The 19,312-nt window shown below is 41.8% G+C and overlaps 1 protein-coding gene across 1 annotated transcript in view; it reads right to left on the bottom strand.

The window, feature by feature from the left end:
• The window catches only part of NAALADL2 (N-acetylated alpha-linked acidic dipeptidase like 2), a 767,772-nt gene that overhangs the window by 406,403 nt on the left and 342,057 nt on the right, over nt 1-19,312 (bottom strand). The window contains exon 5 of the mRNA XM_042461028.1: nt 13,150-13,300. Coding sequence (XP_042316962.1) covers nt 13,150-13,300 — 151 coding nt within the window. The remainder of the gene's footprint in view (nt 1-13,149; nt 13,301-19,312) is intronic.

The following is a 19,312-nucleotide window of genomic DNA, read 5'->3' as shown; positions in this document are numbered from 1 at the left end:
TGTTATTCTTTTTTCCAGCCTACACTTAATTGCTGTTAAAAATTATATTTCCCATTTCTTTTAGAAGCAGAAATTAGCTTTCAGCTATGGAAGCTTGTGAAGTAGATTTTCACACAGTTAACCTTTCACCTTCCTTTGCCAAGTTCAGTCCACTTCAGTCAATTCAAGGATGGGTTCCTATAATATTGTATATGTTTGAAATTCCATCTCCTAGTAGATTTTTTTTAGCTATTACCAATCAATCCAGAAACATAGCTTCAGTTTTGAATTTACTTATTTGCATGCACATACACTGAGGCAAGTGTCATATCCTCTAACATAGTTGTGTACCTATCATATTTGATACCAAGTGCAGATCATTTTTTTAACACCCCACAACAAAATTACTTGATGGTGCTATTAGCTGTCTCTTCATGTTGCCAGCAACCCCAGAAAAGATGATTGATCAGCAGTGGTGGGATTCACTCCATGTTCCTTACTCCTCCTCATTGCCTCCTCTCCCTCTGCCTCCCTCTCCTGCCTACCCAACAGACGCTTCCCAGTTTGGAAGGGCTGGTGGCTTAGCAGAAAAGGAAGGCAGAGGAGCAGGATGTATCCATGGCTGCTGAGGCTCATTAGATAAAGAAGGAGATGTTCACCTTGCTTGCTGATGGTACCTGCAAGTGAGCATTTTCCTTTTCTGCTGGCTGAGCTGCATCCATGCTTTCAATGTCTGGGGAGCAGTGGCATCAACCAAATTAGGATGTCACCTGGTGTGGCTGCATCCCTTCAGTGATGCCCCTGGTCCAACATTTTACAGGTGAAACGCATGCTACATGTGGCTAAGCAATATCAAAGTGTGGTCAAGATGGCAAAACAGATTAATAAGAAAGAATAGACAAGCTAGGGGAGCTTCAGCAGTTTGCTTTTGGTGTCTACAGGGAAAGGCAAAATTCTGACCCCTTCTCCCCTCTACTTCCTGCTTGAGTTTACTGAGTGCAAACTACATTTGCACACTGAATTCCATTTCTACCAATGGAAGTAAGCTGGAACCAAAGGGAGAAGGAGAGAGAAGGCGAGAGAAACTGAGACACTTTAAAAGGAGCTGAAAGACAAGAAAAGATTAATCAGGACAGTTATCCCTGCCAAATCAGGCCAGTTGAAACATATGCATATGTACACACTTACACCTGCTGCAAGCAGTTACATGCCTGTAAAACAACTAGTACATGAAGGACTGCCCCATCCCATATAAACCTGAATCCCTCTTAATTCCTCCAGGGGAGGCCCTGCCCCATTTTTCACAAAGTTTCAGAGGAAAAATTAGAAAAGTTACTTTTTAGACTACACTCCCCGATATCGTCCATTGAGTATGGCTGTTGGCAATGCTCACTAGAGATTCTGAAATTATGGATAAAAAGGCAATTTCTAACCTCTATATCAGAAGTATCACTTCAAAACATATAATAGAGCTTTCCCCGTCTTGGTGCCCAGAGTTTCAAGTTCACTGTCTAGTGAGGATAATGATAATGAAGTCTGATGTTAAATAGGTGTTGCCCTTTCCTCCTTGGTAGCTGCTATGGAAAGCTTAAATTGGACTCTGCCAAGAAAAGCTGAAATATTTGATAGGAATTTTTGGTACCTGCTCAAGTGAAACATCTAAAGGATTTGGAATAAAGCATTGTGGAAATCGATGGCAAAAAACTGTATGTGGCATCTCTCTGTAACACACACAAAGCAGAAAGCTAACAGAGAAAAAGTAAGTCTTCTGAATGAATTTCAGCAAAGATCCCTCTACTGGGCAGACTTTTATTGCTATGGTGTCCCTCTGTGGTCCACAGGCTAAAACATATATCAGAGCTATGACTAAGGTATAATCATATATGAGGCAATTAAGAAACACCATAAGGATAATTTCTGCATTTTTAGTTGATCAGATCTAAATGAAGGGCTGAAATGTTTTGTAGGGTTTAAATTCCATCTGTATTTTTATCTGCTTCATCACCTTTAAAAATGTTTAAAGTTTTGTTCTGGTAATGCAGACTGTTCAGGTGCATTTTTCTAACATAAAATCTATAATTAACATAAGTCAGGGATGCAAGCTCTCCCTCCATTTATTTTTTTAAAAACACTTAAACTCTTTTTAGTCACCTTTGGAAGAAATTTAAGAATTTGGGTAAATTCCTTAAAATAACATAGGTTTCAAAAGAACAATTCTCCTTTTCATCTGCATTGGCCATGTTGAAGAGACATAGCTCTTCCCATGATAGAGATGATAACATTGTATTTTCTTCTCATAGAGGTATTAAAGATGAGGACCCTCTCTGAAATAAAAGAAGTGGCAGCTCTATTCCAGCATGAGAAACATGGCTGGGGAAATAAAGATTCAAAGGTAGAATTTTAAGAAGTAAGCACTCAAAAAACCTAAATCTGAGCAGAACAATGTACCCAGTTTCTGTCTCTGGAAGACATTGGCGGGTTACAGACCGCCTATTTGGGGCGGGCTGTACCCGCCCCTTTCCCTGGTGTATCGGGGCCTCAGTGGCCAGAACGGCAGCTGCTGAGGCCCCGATCCGCCGCTTTCCAGGCTGTGGGGAAGCAGCAAAATGCCACTTCCCCGCAGCCTGAAAAGGGGTGTCTGAAGGCTGCGCCCAGCGAAGCAAAGCGGCGCCGCAAATCAGGAAGGAGCTCTGAAACGGAGCTCCTTCCTGGTTTGCGCTAAGGGCGCCCTAGGCGCCCTGGTGCGGAGCAAGGACGTCATGTCCGCGCCGTCCCGTATAGAGGCGGCACGGATGTGACGTCCTCATGGCGGCGGCCGTCTGGAACCGCCGCCGCCATTTTTTATGCGCAGAGCGCGTATTAGGGTTAGGGGGTGCGGAAGCACCGCACCTCCCTAACCCTAGTACACGCTCTGCGCGTACTTTCATGGCAGTGTGTAACCCGCCATTGTCCCTCCCAAATAAAAACTTTGCTTCCACAAATGAAATGTTCTTTCAATCCCCAGATTTCTTGCATCACAGTAACTTAAAACAGCAGTTGAGCTTTTTAGGAATCCAAAGTTTAGGAATCCAAAGAAAAAGAAGCAGGCAGTGAGAAAACAGCACTAGAGTTCTATGTGTGAATAGTTTTCAGTGTTTCACTCCATTGTAGAAATTTGGGGACTGAAGTAAAATTTCATGGGGGCAGAATTCTTATTTGAGGGAGCAATGGTCAACCCCCCCCTCCAGTTTTGTGTATGCTCCTGCTGTTGTACACAATTAGAGCAAATAACTTCAAATTCCTTCCATCCCAAATAGAGGAAATATGCAAATTTTGATAAATCTTAATCAAAAACAAAATAGAAAAAGAATTATCTTATATCAGGACAATGACAAGCAAGCATCAACTGCAACCATAAGTCTTAAGGAAATAACACAATAAAGAACGTGATGCAATGCATGCTACAATACCCTTTCAGCAGTGCATATTAACATATAGTGTTGCTTGTGCTAGAGCCTGTCGGATTAGTTCTTCAGAAGGGCATTTCAATGGAAACTTATGTCAAGAGCATAAGATATTTATTGAAAATAATTGTTATATTTCAGCATTTTAAATCTGATAGTGGTCACCTTTTCTACAATACTTTCTGAGAAGGTCCTCGTGATATTATTTTTTGTCTCTCCACCCATCTAGAAAGATAGAAATCCCATTACTGTGTGGCTTATCTTAAGAATGGGATTCTTACTTGCAGAAGTGATGCTTTGCTATTTACATAGCCTGCCTGGCAAATAGCTTTGCTTCATATCTTCATTAACTGAGTCATGTTTTTCCATGCCTGAAGAAAGATTTAGGTTCAGGAGAACACTCTGATCCACAGCACTCATGTGAAACCAAACAATCCCTTGCCAACAACAGCCTGAGTGAGTTAAAGAACTGCAGCCAGCAAAAAGGCCACCTAGAAAAGAAACACCCTTATTCATCTTCATATGTGTATATGCATTTTCAAATTGTCTGATGACTTATGATAACCTGATAAATTTCATAAGGCTTTCTTAGGCAAGAAGTACTCAGTAGTTTGGCATGGTTTCCCTCTAAAATAAAGCCCCCAGCACCTGGTACTCCTGGTGGTCTTCCATCCAAGTACTTAACAGGGTTAATCTTGCTTAGCTTCTAAGATCAGATGGAATCTAGTGCCTTCAGAGCAGACACAACAAATTACTCTTAGAAGTAAATTACTGCAATCATGTTTGTGTCTTCTATGTCACTTTCCACACAGAAGTGGTTGGACATTTTTGTACAATGAGAAATGACTACATTTAGTTTAAACTTATTGATGTAAAGTTGCCATATGCACATAGTTGTGCATTCAGGGGCACATTGAGTTGTACCTGCATGTGGTTGTGCATTAAGTGCTGAGTTTAGTTGTACAATGACCAAAGCAAGTGTTCCACAACACAATCAATATGCAATTCTGCATGCAGAAATTCACAATATGAAACTCTGATGCAAATATATATATAAGCTCTCCAAGTATAGGACAAGAGGTTAAGTTCAACAGGGGGCTGCCAATATGGTTCTGGTGTGAATTCAAATGCTGGTGATGTCATTCAAAGCCCTAAAAGTTTTGTCACCTTGATACTTGAAGGAATGTTTCTCTCTATATGTACCTGCTCAAAAAGTAAGATATACCAGTGAGCTTTGTTCTACATCCCAATAGTGGCAATAATGCATCACACAGGAAATGAAAAAATGTATCTGTTGTGGTCCCGTTTATAGAATGTCCTGTCAGGGATTTGAAGGGTTAAAACACAGCACACAGGGAAATGCTTGATGTGGGTGTGTTTGGCCATGAGCATTTAGCAGAGTGGCAAGGCTGATCAGCACAGCTGAAGCTCATTGGCTCAAGGACACTTCAATGCCCAAGTGCACATAGCTATGGATGATGAAACCATGTGTCTAGCTTGCACAGGAGACACATGACGTGGCTACACACCTGAACTCACTGGGTTTGAGAGACCACATGGTCTGGAGACTATATAAGCCCAGGGGTTGCAAGGGTGTGAAGTAGGAGTTGGATTGGTATGTTTTGGAGTTTTAGAGATCTAGTTTTGTATTATAGCACTGTGAATAAAGAGCACTTTGAGGACTTAGTTTCTCTGGTGGTTTATCAGAAGAAGCTATAGCATCGGTTTGCTGTGTGTCCCCGGAGGTTCCTGCATTGCTGCAGTTACTGGAAGACATCCAGTTGCTGTCATCACAATTGGACTTTGGAGCCACGCTTCGGCTTCTGGAAATTTGCCAGCTCTGCTCCAAGGGTCTGATTTAACCCCAGGGCTCGTTTGAGTTGCTGACAGTGGTTGTTGGATCCCAGCAGTTGCGCTGACAAGTCCTCCCCTTTAAGGCCCATTTGGTACCCATATTAATCTCTTTGAGGCACCAAGTTAATATCAAGGGGATTCTGTAGTCAAGGACATTGCTTATGTTTTCATATACAGTTGTCCTCCATAACCACAGAATTTTAATTCATGGATTCAACCATCCGTGGATTTAAAATATTTTTTAAAATATATAAATTCCAAACAGCAAAACTTGATTTTGCCATTTTATATAAGGCATACTATTTTACAGTGTCATTGTATTTAGTGGGACCTGAATATCCATAAATTTTTGTATGGGGGGGGGCGGGGGGAACGTAAATATCATTTCCTATCATGTTCACAGTTTTTCTCTCTATGTTATATTTTATTGTGAGAGCCAACATGGTCCAGGGGTTTGAGCACTGGACTATGTCTTTTGAATTTGAATCCCCACTCAGCCATAGAAACTCAATAGGTGGGTCACATTCTCTTAGTTTCAGAGGAAGGCAAGGGCAAACCCTCGCTGAACAAATTCTGCCAAGAAAACTCCATGATAGGTTGGCCTTAGGATCACCAAGAGTTGGAAGTTATAGTTTTTCGTCAGTTTTTCGGACTATATGGCCATGTTCTAGAAGAGTTTATTCCTGACATTTCGACAGCATCTGTGGCTTGGAAGTTACTTGAAGGCACACAACAACAATTTAATTTTGTATTTTAATCATGTTATGTTTAAATCTTCATCAGAGGTTGAAAATAACATGTTACAAGTAGTAGTATGACTTGCAATGAGTTGCAGCCATAACAAAGCCATAACAATTCTTTTGTGATTAAATAATGTGATGACTGACAAGGTCATTACTATGTGAGGGAATGAGAATTTAAATTTTTTAGTCATTAGTTAGGAGGTTGCAAAAGGAGTATTGCTTTCCATCTCTTCCATTAATTGCACTAAGTAACTGGAGGACCTCTATCTCTCTGAAGTTTATCACACGGGCCCTGAAATAGGCCTGTTGCGTTCCAAAACGGGCATGTGCACAAGCACGCATGGAACGTGATGGGGTTAAGAATGGAGTTTATCGCACACCGGAACGCCACCACTGGGCATTCCAATCGCATCCTACATCCGTTCCAGAGGGCACAATTTCTGAGAATGCTTTGGAACAGTTCTCAGCAATCCCCCCCCCCGGAACGGATGTAGGACGGGATTGGAATGCCCGGTGGCAGCAGCGCCATTCCAGGGTGTGGTAAACTCTGTTCTTAGTCCCATCCTGTTCCATGTACACCCTTGCGCACCTCCATTTTCGAACTCAATGGGCCCATTTCAGGGCCCGTGCAATAAACTTCTCTGACTTTTAACAAGGGTTCTTCCTGAAATGGCTAAGTGGCATGATCTTCTAGGGCAGTGGTTCCCAATCTTTGGTTCTCCATATGTTTCGGACTTCATCTCTCATAATGCCTTACTACTGGCTAAACTGGCTGGGGCCTCTGGAAGTTGAAGTCCAGAACACCTGGAGGACCAAAAGTTGGGAACGACTGTTCTAGAGACACAGGAGGAAGTCTGGATGGCAACTGTTGCCACTTACTGCTCCAAAGTGGTACTACTTGGAACCATATACAAACAAGGAGAAGCAAAGTCTTCTACTTCTATGGGTAATATGGGCCGGTACAGACCGGCGCCAGAGCACATCATGAAGACGTGCTAAGGTTGCCTAGGGTGTCTCTTACAGATGCCCCACAACCCTACATCAAAATGGCGTATGTCAAAATGGTGGCACCCTGTCTGCATGTCGCAGTGCCATAATGACATTGTGAGTGCACCATTAGCACACTGTGGCATCATTATGGTGATGCCGCAGTCATTTTTGGACTTAAACTTCCAGAGGCTTTTCACAGGTTCTTTTTGCTCCCTGAGGAATCCGCATGGTTTGTCCGATGTGGCTTCCTCATGGAGCAAACCAGGATGCCGGCAGACCGCCCTTTCTGGGCAGTCTGTACTGGGCCATAGTATCCACGTTTAAAGGTCAAAAAATAGAATACAACCCCACTGGCTACCTCATATAATTATAAGAAATTAAAGCCAATACATATCCAATCCCCCAGACTAATATAAAGTATAATGAGAAATGTGATAAACTATTTTTTCTAGTTTGAGAAAAACATAACAGAAGAAAATAAAATTCCGAGAGTCTTAAGGAAGTAAAACAATGAGTTACTTTTAAAAAGCAACACTCTGAACTCTGATATTTATTTATATATTCATTGTCTATCTCCCTTGCCAAGTGAACACATGGCTAGAGAGACAGTAGTGGGCCAATGAATCTGTTCCATGTTTTGTTTTTTGTCCAATTGTACCTGAGCCAGGCAAGATGATAAAGCCATTTTGTTGGTAGGTTACAGAAGCTGGACATCTCCTGGATTAAAACCTTGAAACAGATTTGCTTCTTCAATGATAGCAGAGCCATCAGCTACCATTGACTCAACTTGTGTAGTCCAAATTTAAGTCTAAGAAAGCTCATGCTGCCGAATTCTTTCTTTCAGTCTCAAAGGTGCCGCAAGATCTTGCTACATACTGATTCTACAGACTAACATGGCTATATCTTTGAATTCAGTTACTTGAGTCAGCTAATAATAAAATGAATTAACACAGAATGAAAACATAAAACTCAAAGTATCAAGCAACTTTAAAAAATAATTTAAAAATCTTTGTTCTTTTAAAGGCAGTTCCCACCCAAAGGAAAACCCCTTTTTACTGTAAACTAAGTTGTTGCCCAAGGCCTAACTGGATGAAAAGGACTTTGCTTGCCAGCAGAAAAAGAACAAGAAGCCTCCCTTCATAGGATGTTCCAGATCCTGGGGCCCTGAGAGCCCAAAGCATAAAAATGAGCACTGAAAGAGCCACTGGGTATAAGCCACCTAGAGAAATTTACATTATGGGGCTATATCCCATTGCCATAAACAAACACAATAAGTAGAAATAATAAATCAGGTGAACAAAATGGATCAACAGGTTTTTAACAAATGGAGGGGAGACCAAGCATCTCCTGCTGTACTTTTTGACGGAAAAATAATCCTTGGCTTCAAGATACAAGTGCTTATTTTAATAGCCATCTGCAAATAATGATCAGACTTCATAACCCTTCTCTCCCTCCCTCTTTCTCTCAGCTTCTCATTCTGTTATCTGGTTTTTTTTTCCTTATGGCTACACACTTCACCTCTGTGAAACATCTCACTAAATTCTGCAAACCCCCAAAGAGCATTTATTACATCCATCAGAAAACCTGTCCATAAGGTCTAGACATTTAGCTAGCATACTAGCCCTAGTATAACCATTTAAATTAGCTTTGCTTTTCATGGAGGGTTCATAAAACATTGTGGTGTCAAGCAAACAGATAAACAGCAAGCCATTCTTCAAACGTCTCCATGAAATGAGCAGGAATAAAGCTGGAGAGCTACATTTACTTCTGTCACTCCCCAGGGCAGTTCTAAGAACACTAGGTCAGGTAGTCTGAGAAGCTGCAAAATTGTTCAATTCCTTCCCACTGTGCTGTCATGGCATTTCATGCTGTGAATAGCTAACACCCCTCTACGTCAACAAAGCAAATATTTCTCAGTTTTTCCACCCCAATTCTGGTCACGCAAAGTCACAACATTGTTGGCTCAGCTAATTTACTGCCAGTCTAAGTCAGATTTAGAATTATAGAATCTTAGACATAGAAGGGGTCACTAGGGCTATCTAGTCCAACCTCCTCCCATGCATGAATACACAACTACATCACTCCTGAAAGGGGGCCATCCAACCTCTGCTTAGATACCTCAAAAAGAGAGGGCTTATCAGTCAGTCAAACAGTTCTTACAGTAAAGACGTTCTTTCTAATATTTAGGTGGGATCTTTTTTCTTGTAATATGTACCCACTGGGTTATTTTATAGTCCAGTGCATCTCTATATAACTTCTCTTCAGATATTTAAGAATGACTATGGTGTCACTTCCTAGTCTTCTCTTCTACAAACTAAACAGACCTGACTCTAAGTTGTTCTTCATAAGCCTTGGTTTCCAGACCCTTGATCCTCCTGGTCACCCTCCTCTGGACATGTTACAGTTTATTAATATCCTTCTTGAATTGTGGTGCACAGAACTGGATGCAGTATTCCAGGAGATCTGACTAGAACAGAATAGAATGGTACTATTACTTTCCTTGAGGTGGACATTATAGTCTTATTGATACCACATAAAACTGTATTAGCTTTTTTAGCTGTTGCATGACACTTGACTCACATTTAGCTTGTGGTCCATTAAGAGACATTGGTGCGAAACAGACCAGCAGCTTGGAGATGCCTCTGGCCACTCCAGCCACAATCACCCCACAACCAGCTGGGGACCATGGTGATCGGACAACCTGCTCTGAAAGCAGGGCACTGCCACCACAGTCTCTAATGGGCCACTGGTAAGGAGTGGATTTCAAGTCCCCCTTTTCCAGTCGCCTCAGAGTGGCTTCTGGTTATGTCAGGGGCATGCATCATCTGCACACCACATCCCAAAGGGGCCAGAAGCCACTCCTTTTGGCCTGTCTCTTTCAGGCCTGAGACAACACCACATTACTAGCAGAAAACAACACAAGACTTGGAACAATTACTAAGGAAAGTTAAAGAAGAAAATGCAAAGGCAGGCTAAAAAAAAAAGACCACAGAGGATTTACAAACTTTCAAACTAGACAGTGAAGAAATAGAAATAACCAGATGTCACATACCTAAAGTGTGAAGGTATAAAGTGTGAAGATATAAAACTGAACACTAAAGTAAGAATAGTTCAAGCCATTTTCCCTCATCACCATATATGCCAGAAAGTCAAACAAATGGGTACTAGAGCAGTTTAAGCCTGAGCTCTCCCTAAAAGCCAAGATGATCAAACTGAAGTTGTCATACTTTGTCCACATAATGAGAAAATACAGCTCACTAGAAAAGACAATAATGCTAGGCAAGTTGGAAGTAGCAGAAAGAGAGTTCATGGATAGATTGAAGGAGGACATGGCCCTGAGCCTGCAGGACCTTAGCAGAGCAATGGAAGACATGGGGACCTGGAGATGTCTCACTCATGGAGTCATCATGAGTTGAAGTCGAGCTGACAGCAGTTATGATGTTAACAACAACATCAAAGAACTTAAGATTCTTCCAGACCATTAAACTCACCAAATGTTCTTGATGAAAACCTATTACAGTTCCACAATATGATTCTGAATTGTGTATCCCCATGTGGATTTGCATTTATATGCACATTTGATTGGGTACAATTCCACATTCAGGAATGCGTGTAACATTGCCATTCAATGCAAAGTTTGTGTTGCACAACCAGTGCATAATTCTACATGTGATTATTCCTGCTATGAAGTCTTGAACTAGACTCATGGCCATGGTAATTTGGAATATGAGGCAACATCTCACAAGCACGTAGCCCATCACTAGTGGTAAAAATATAAAAATACTATATTACATAATAAATATTTGTTTTCATTTCATGTGATTCCCTTAGTGCTTCTACAATATAGAAATAATGCAGTTACATCACTTTACCTGCCATGGCTCCAGCCTACAGAATCATGGAATTTGTAGTTTTGTGAGGCACCATTCTTTGGCTGAGAAGGCCAATTATCTTGTAAAACTACAAATCCCAGGATTCTGTAGGATGGAGTGACACCAACTTAAGTGGTATTAAACTGCATTGTTTCTACAGTGTAAACAAACTATCTCTCTTCTGCTTGACACAGATGTCTACCTAAATTTATGGTTGGTGCTGCTGAACTAGAGGTTATCTCCAGGGCTTGGAAAAGTTATTTTTCCAGTTATACTGGAGGATTTTGCTAGTTACAGGACAGAAAAGGAATTGCACCAACCACTAGATATCACATTCAAGAGATTTTTCTACTGCTCAACCACCTCAGAGCTGAATATAAGCTAATAGGATATGTTTCCCCATACTGGGGAACCAGGTGCTAGGCTCTTAATAGGAACATCAGTAATGGCCACTCCAAGCTCTCCTACAACCAAGAGTTCTGCCAGCCATCTATCAGCACAGCAATGTCTGAAAGCCGCCAATATTCAGCTGTAGCCTCTGGCATATTTTAGTATCAGCTACACTTCATTTTTGTCCCCTCTGGCTGCAAAAAGCTGCATTGTAACTTGCTCCTTGTCCTTCCCAATTAGCTACAGACTGGTGCTTTTAAAAGGTGGCCACCTGTCCTGCCTGTCTGAACCTAGAAATAATCAGTGCTGGGCCTTTTCCATGCTGCTAAATGTTATGACAACTTTGACCTCCAGGTGTTGCTCCTTTTTTTTTAAAAAAAAGGAAGTTTAATCTCTTTCATCACACCACTATGACAGATCACAAGCAAGGGTAGCTAAAGAGCACACCACAAAAGGACAACAACATATGAGTCCTACTGCACCACACTGGGCACAATACTTTCTCACACTTTCAAACTGCAAGAACCTGAATCTGTGGTTGGTTTTGTTTTTCATCTGGGAAAGAAAGAGAGACCAAGAGCAAGACTATTTCTAAACAGGGCTATGAAAACCTGTCAGTCTCTTTTTTACTGAGTTTCTCATAAAGCCACTGGCACAGCACTCCTATCTCAGTTTTATACAGGGGAATATGGAGGATTATTTTATTCCCACATGGAAATTGGGATAGGTTATTATTCACAATTAATTTCTCACCCATCCTAGCTCACTGACTTCAGCTAGATCCATGGAACCATTAGTTACACATTTTGCAGAGAGTAAGGAGAAGGCACAATATTAACACCACACATAACTACGTCCATTAATGCCTTAAAACAGGAGTGAGAAAGTGTGGTGCCATCTCAGTACCTCCCCTGTGGTAACCCATGCAGCATGCAGCTCATTCAGAATCCCCAAACCATTCTTTCTGTGGTTAAAAAAAAGGTGAGTTGGCTCTTATAGAAGCCTTTAGAAGCACATGCTCAAAGTTACATGGGCTTCCATTCCCTTCATTTTGGTACACTTGAGATGTTATCAGACAAGGGAAATTGGAAGTATAATCCAATGGCAATCTGAACACAATCATGGGGTTTGTTATTGCATGATAGACCACCACACACAATTTCGGGCAATGGGAAGTCAGTCCGAACGCAATCATGAGGTTTCACCTTATTGCGTGAGAGGTGATCACACACAATTTTGGGCAATGGCAAGCTATTTTCAGGCAATGGAAAGTCAGTTTGAACACAATTCAAATTCATGTAAATTTGCTGAACTAGTGAATTCACGTGAATGCATTCTGACTCCACTTTCTTTTCATGCAAAATTAAGAGAAATTCCTCCCGTGTGATAAACTCCTTGGACTTCCATGTAGCCCCGAGAAAGTTTACAGGGTAGAAAATTGCCCCCCAAACTTGCCACAGGTATGGGATGCAAAGGTATTTTGTAGCACCTTTGAGACTAACTTTTGCAAGAAGTTGTAATATAAGCTTTTGCAGTGAGTGTGGGAGGGAGTTCATAGTGTGTAGAGCCTTTCTGCTATGTTCAACAATGTAGGAAATCAGCTGTTATTAGACAGCAATTTTCAACCATTCCTTTGGTTATGCTGGCTACCATTGATGGGGGTGGTGGTCCAGAACCTTCTCTGAAGAGCTACATATTCCTCACTCCAGGCCTATGCTATGGATCCCCACCCTGTGGAACAGAGTATCAGGTGTTTACCAGGTCAGCAACAAAAAATACACAAACCACTGCTCTAAATTTTAAACCAAGTTTCTTTAACAACAGCTTGACCGAACATTTATTTCACATGAAAAAAAAATCACTTTTATAAGCACTCACCAATACTTGGATATCCAGGTGTTGAAGGGTCACCTCCACTGTTGATAGACACCATAAATGCCTTATTGCTCAGGTTGTGAGTCTTTGGTAAATCACAAGGATCGACATAAAGGAGGACACCTCCAAAGCCTGCCTCTTCTAGTAAAGAAAGCTGAAATGATAGAAAAATGAAGGGAGAATATCACTCTACAGCCTTTTAACATATTGTATCTGATATTTTGTTAGTGGCACACACAGGTAAATGTACACCTTACACTTGGGTATTTTTTAAACAGAGGTTGGCATTCTGTTTGATCTTCCTGAATAACCAAAGTCCCTTCTGCATTTATTGTTGTGTAACAGAAATTTCAGGAAACTTAAAGTTCTAAGACTGACAGAGCAAAAGAATTGGCAAGAGGACCTAGTAGATTGAAAATCCATAAGTTTATTTCCAATTGTCAACAAAGGAAAACATTGAACTCAGTGGAATTCAAGTTCCAAAAAGCTGAGACCCCAAACAAGACAAAATGGCTCTTTTTATATTATTAAAGACAAAGAAGCTTCTTCAATACACCTGATTGGCTAATTACAATTTAAACATACCGAATTCTTACAATCAGAACAGAAATACATGCATACATTAAAACTGCATCATCACTCCTTACCCCCTCTTTTAGGAATTTAGTAGCTTCCTTCTAACCTTGCTTCTGAATATCAACAATGTATCTTTATCTTAAATTGTGTATATTATGTCTAATTCTGTTGGTGCCAGCGTCTTACGGGTCATGATGCTCTTTTTACTCCTTTGCTCTAATTTTTCTAAACTCCAAGCCTCTGTTTTAAAAACTATCTCTCTGGCTGACAAAAATGACTCCATCTTTCTATAGCTTTCTATTTCAGCAAGGAATTTCCACCACAGTTGAGCCAATGCCAAACAAGGTGTTTCTGTGGCTTATGGAGAATCTAGGTGATTAGATAAATGTCTGGCTATATCGCTATAGATAGACACAAAATGATTACATCACCCACAGCAACCTCCATAGGACCCTGATGAAGACTCTGAGTCTGGATACAGAGACATAGCCAGATGCTTTTCCAATTCCCACTGCTTTCCACCAGCCATGGAATGGCTGGAGGAAAACTGAAGCTGCTAAACAAGCAAATTAAAGCTTGCCGAGTGGAAAGATGTAGTAAAATTCTGCATGCAGAACTATGACACTACTCTGTGCCTTACAAAATCTTAGCCTGTGACTTTTAGGGAGGAAGGAAAAATAATGTACAGGGTTTCTATATGAAAATGCTTCCTATGACTGGCAATGGGACAAAACAGATCCATACATTTCTAGGTATGGTGATGCATTTTAATTTAGGAAAAGAATGCACACAAAATTGTACTCATGATTTAAGTACAGGTGTCTAAAAGGGTAATCATTTTTATTTGCATCTTTAAATGCTTTTGTCAATGGTGAGAAGTGTGCATTAAATGCATATATTTGGGGGGAATGCACAAAATATGCATGGTTTTATGTGCAAGATGAGAAAGAAAAGTATCACAGCCCAGGAAAGAGCTAGAGTAGATTTCTGAGGAATGAACAGAAAATATAACTGAAATATTTTCACATCCTGTCAAATCACTTCTCTCTGTGTTGAGAAGTTCAGGGACACATCAGTTTCTTCTGGAATAAGATATATTGTAGTTTTGTAATACATTCTAATATTTATAAGCATAAATTGTTTACAGAGGTTTCGTTGCATGTTTCAACTCCTCTTGAGTCTAGGCTGGTGTGTACAAGTCTTAGGGCTTTCTCTGTAGCTGCACCATGACTGTGGAACTCCTTGCCAAGAGAAATTCAGCTGACACCATCTGTTTTGAATTTTCAGCAAGCAGCTAAATCAGTATTGTTCTACATGGCCCTTGGGTATTTAAAACCACTAGGTCAATTTGAATTGTTGTTAAATTATTTTAAGGATTCTTTTTAGTCTGCTCTTAAAAGACCTTGGGGCGAAACAGATGGGTGGAAGCTTGAAGTCGCCCCTTCCAAACACAGATTGGGGCTATGACAAACACCTATAATCCGCCCTGCACTCTCAGGTCAGGTGGGAGAAAACTCTTGAGAGTTCCTAAGATGAGATACGTTGCGACTGCGCAAAGGGCTTTCTCTGCTGTTGCCCCGCAGTCTTGGAACTCTTTCCCTGATGAGCTCCGCTCAGCCCCCTCCCTTGAGTCTTTCAAGAAAAACCTTAAGACTCACCTATTTCGCCAAGCCTTCCCCCACATGTCCTGTGCCATTCTCTCCTGTATACTGTGTGTATACTGTGTGATCATATTTTGGATTGTTCATTGATTTTAATTGCTTTTAATTACTAGGAATGAATGATGGATTTTAATGATGGTTTGTATTGGGGATTTATGCGATGTATCTTTTATTTTATCATATGTAGTAAACCGCTGTGATCGCAGGAACGGCGGTATAAAAATAAAGTTTCATTCATTCATTCATTCATTCATGTCGCAGCCCCAGTTTGCCTTGAAACTAGCTGAAAAAGGAGCAGCAGCTTTTCCCATCCCGCTCTGGCCCCATGGTAGCTTCAAGCTGCTCTGGCAGTGTGTGGTGTATAAACACCATGCCGGTAGAGCACCTTAAAGCTGCCCACATCTAGAGGGATGCACTGGCTTACTGGTTAAGATGCCAATTCTGATGACCAGAAGATTGGAAGGTTGGAGTTTGAGGCCTGAGTGCTGCATGATGGGGTAAGCTCCTGTCACTAGTCCCAGCTTCTGCCAACCTAGCAGTTCAAAAGCATACAAATGCAAGTAGATAGATAGGTACCACTTCTCAGTGGGAAGGTAACAGCATTCAGTACAGTCATACTGGCCACATGGCCACCAGAGCAGTCCTCTGACAACACTGGCTCTTTAGTTTAGAAATGAAAATGAGCACTGCCCCCTACAGTTGGTTACAACTGGACAATCATGTCAAGGGACTACCTTTACATTTAGAGGGCAAAATCTCAAAACAATTATATTCTGGTGCATTTTGGCACTGGTTTGTGCTATTTCAGGGCATTTTTCACTGAAAAAATATGGATAATCACTAAAAATAATATGGATAATAATTATAATATGGACTTGACACTTTCAGGGGCACTGGAATTCTCCTTAGTGTTTTAGCTGTGTAGGAGCTGCATGTGGCCATGGTCTGCACCTTTCCTATTCCTTTTTGACAGGGACAGGCAGCATCCTGAGATGTTTAAACAGCTCAAAGTCATCTCTGTGTCCAGGGTGACTAGATGTCATAACCACAAAGGAGAGCAAAGCACCGCAAAATGTAGGACATTGAAGAAAAATGTAGGGCATCACCAAAAATGCCACAACCCCCATAACCCACCCACCAGACAGAACAAAGTACAATACTCAGCAGCCCAGACAGGGCTGAACAACAATCCAAATTAACAAACACTGAAAATAAACAATGGGGAACTTAGCCATGCCAAAAGTGATCACAATAGACTCTCTTGCTGGAATAAGGAGCAAATAGGGAATGTCGGGGGACAAATTGCCCTTAAATAGCCTTCTCCTTCACTCCCTGCACATGACTCAGCTTGGCCTCATGGGCCAAGTGCAAAGCACACTGGTGTCCTTTCATGGAAGCCAACAAAAATCCTCCTCCCATGCAGCATCACTCACCACACAGCTCAAAAATCAAAACTGAAGTCTCTTGAGGAACCAGAATTATATTATGCTTATCTGGGAAGGGGAAAGCACCCTCCTCAGGTATTCCCCAAGACTTGAGGGAAATAGCCTGTGTAGTAGCTCCCATTGAAACACACCACCAGGCTATTAATAAATCCAAGGTTCTGACCAGGCACTTTTCCAAAGCAACCTAAAGGGATAGCTGAGCCCACAGAGGTCTGAGTAAAAACCTTTAGCCACATTTTATGATAAAATAAAATAAATTGGGCTAGTTCTATTTAAACTGTATGTTCAAAGACCATGAAAAAAAGCAATGGAAAGTAGTTCAATGCCATGTCCTTCTCTCAAATTCCTTCTGCATCATCACTTATGCATGTCTTAAGAAAATGCCATCTGACATGATGCATATCACTCCAGGTGCTCAGTTACTCAAGTCATCACACTTGTCACACACAGGCCAAGCCCTGGCTTGATTTTCTGTGTTTCAGAGGGAACAGAAGGATTAGGTTTCACCTTTTTTCACACTCAGTGCTGAATTCAGAGAAGCTGTAAGAACATGATTTATAATCCAGGCAGGTAGAAATATGTGGTTAACACTAGAAGTGTTGTGACTTAGTGCAATGAAACCCTCAGAAATAGCATACAAGAAGCAAGATTTGAGAGCCTGAAAAATCAATACAAAAAGAGAGTTTGGCACATGAATGCATCCAAACGAATACTTTGAGTTTACAGGGCATTTCTTCAGTCCCTCCCAGTGTTAGTGTGGGGTACAGGGACTCTTGGATGTTAAGAAAATGGCCACTGGGGCCACAATTTACCCAGCACTGCTGTAAAAAAATTTAATGCGAGAATGCCCATCTGTGCCTTGGAGTCTCTTAATCACAGAACACCCCTCACCTTAATTTCTCTTCAGACTTCCAGAGAGGATTCCTGCAGAGGAAGGTGCCTAGCAGTGAAGGAACTGCAAAAAAAGTTGGAGGTGCTGAATTTCTAGAATTTCATAGGGCCTGAGGTAATAGAGCCAGAGCTCACAGTGTAGAATTCTGGGATGTAAACTGTAAAGATGTGTAACAGGATGCTGGCAAAAGTATCCCAAGGCACACTGAACTCTACCAATACACAGCAGTAGAATGCACTGCCTCCCAGGGTTAAGGGCTCTTCTTCCTTGCAAGTTTTGACTATGGGGATGTTCCCACTAGGGGAAACCCCGCGTTCTGAATCGAATACAAGGAGTGGCGTTCATATTAGGATCCGATTTAAACCTAGAACGGTTCTAGAGCAACCCGCAATCGTCCCCACTACAAATCGAATCGTAGAGCGGGATAAAAATTTAAATCGAATTTTCCTCATTTAACACGTGTTAAAAAAACACTAGGGTCCGACCTACGTTTTTCCATTGATTCGAGTTAGGAACCGGAGTATTTAAATAGGAACGACAGCCTTTGAATCGGGTTGGATGGATGGGAGGAGCAGACTGTGGTGGGGGCTGTCCTTGGAGGAGTTGCCCTTTCTGTCCCCATCCGTCGTGGCTGTCGCCATTTTTGCTTCCCTCACCCCTTTGTCCGCTGTGGTCTTTCAACAAGAGATAAGGATTATTTTTATTTTTTATTTTAATGGTTTACAGGTGCTTAATCTCTTCAGCGCTTTAAGCGCCTGAAGTCCCGGCTGCTCAAGCGCCTGCATCTGCAAAGGACTACAAGGCTTCTCCCGGTGGATTGCAACCTCCCCTCTGTGTGGGGAGAGCCCATTTCTAACGAAGGAGAGGCAGGAAGGGAAGGCTCCTCTCAAAGAGGCATTCCCTGCCCGCTTGGGCTCTGATCTCGCCCAGGCAGGGAAGGGAAGGCTCCTCGCGAGGAGGCATCTGATCTCGCCCAGACAGGGAAGGGCTCTGATCAATGGGGGGGGGGGAATAGAGCCTTTCTCCCTCTCTTTCTCAAACGGAATCTGCCTTCTCCTCCAACCCTGGAAAGAGAATCTTTGGGAAGAGTGCTCCCTCCCTGCTTTGCCAGAAGCCTCCCCCATTGATCTCTGGGCTCTCTGAAGGGATTCTGCCTGGCTGTCTTGGGAGACATGAAGAGGGGAGCTCGAAACCTATCCCATAGTTCCTCTGGAAAGAGCTTGGTTTCCTACTAAATTCGATTTGCCAGAAGCCTCCCCCATTGATCCTCTCTGCTCTCTGAAAGGGATCTCCTGCTGTCTTTGGGTAGACTGAAGGGAATGCTTCATCAAAACCATATCCCATAGTTCCATCTGGAAGAGCTTTGGTTTCCTACTAAAAATACATTCGCTTTGCCAGAAGCCTCCCCCCATTGATCTCTGGGCTCTCTGAAGGGATTCTGCCTGGCTGTCTTGGGAGACATGAAGAGGGAATGCTGTCATGCAAAACCTATCCCATAGTTCCTCTGGAAAGAGCTTGGGTTTCCTACTAAATTCGCTTTGCCAGAAGCTTCCCCCATTGATCTCTGGGCTCTGTGAAGGGATTCTGCCTGT

This window comes from Sceloporus undulatus, chromosome 3 (genome assembly GCF_019175285.1).
Source record: "Sceloporus undulatus isolate JIND9_A2432 ecotype Alabama chromosome 3, SceUnd_v1.1, whole genome shotgun sequence".
In the NCBI taxonomy this organism is placed as follows: Eukaryota; Metazoa; Chordata; class Lepidosauria; order Squamata; family Phrynosomatidae; genus Sceloporus; species Sceloporus undulatus.
Note: the sequence above shows the minus strand (reverse complement) of the source record. Positions and strands in the feature narration are given on the sequence as shown.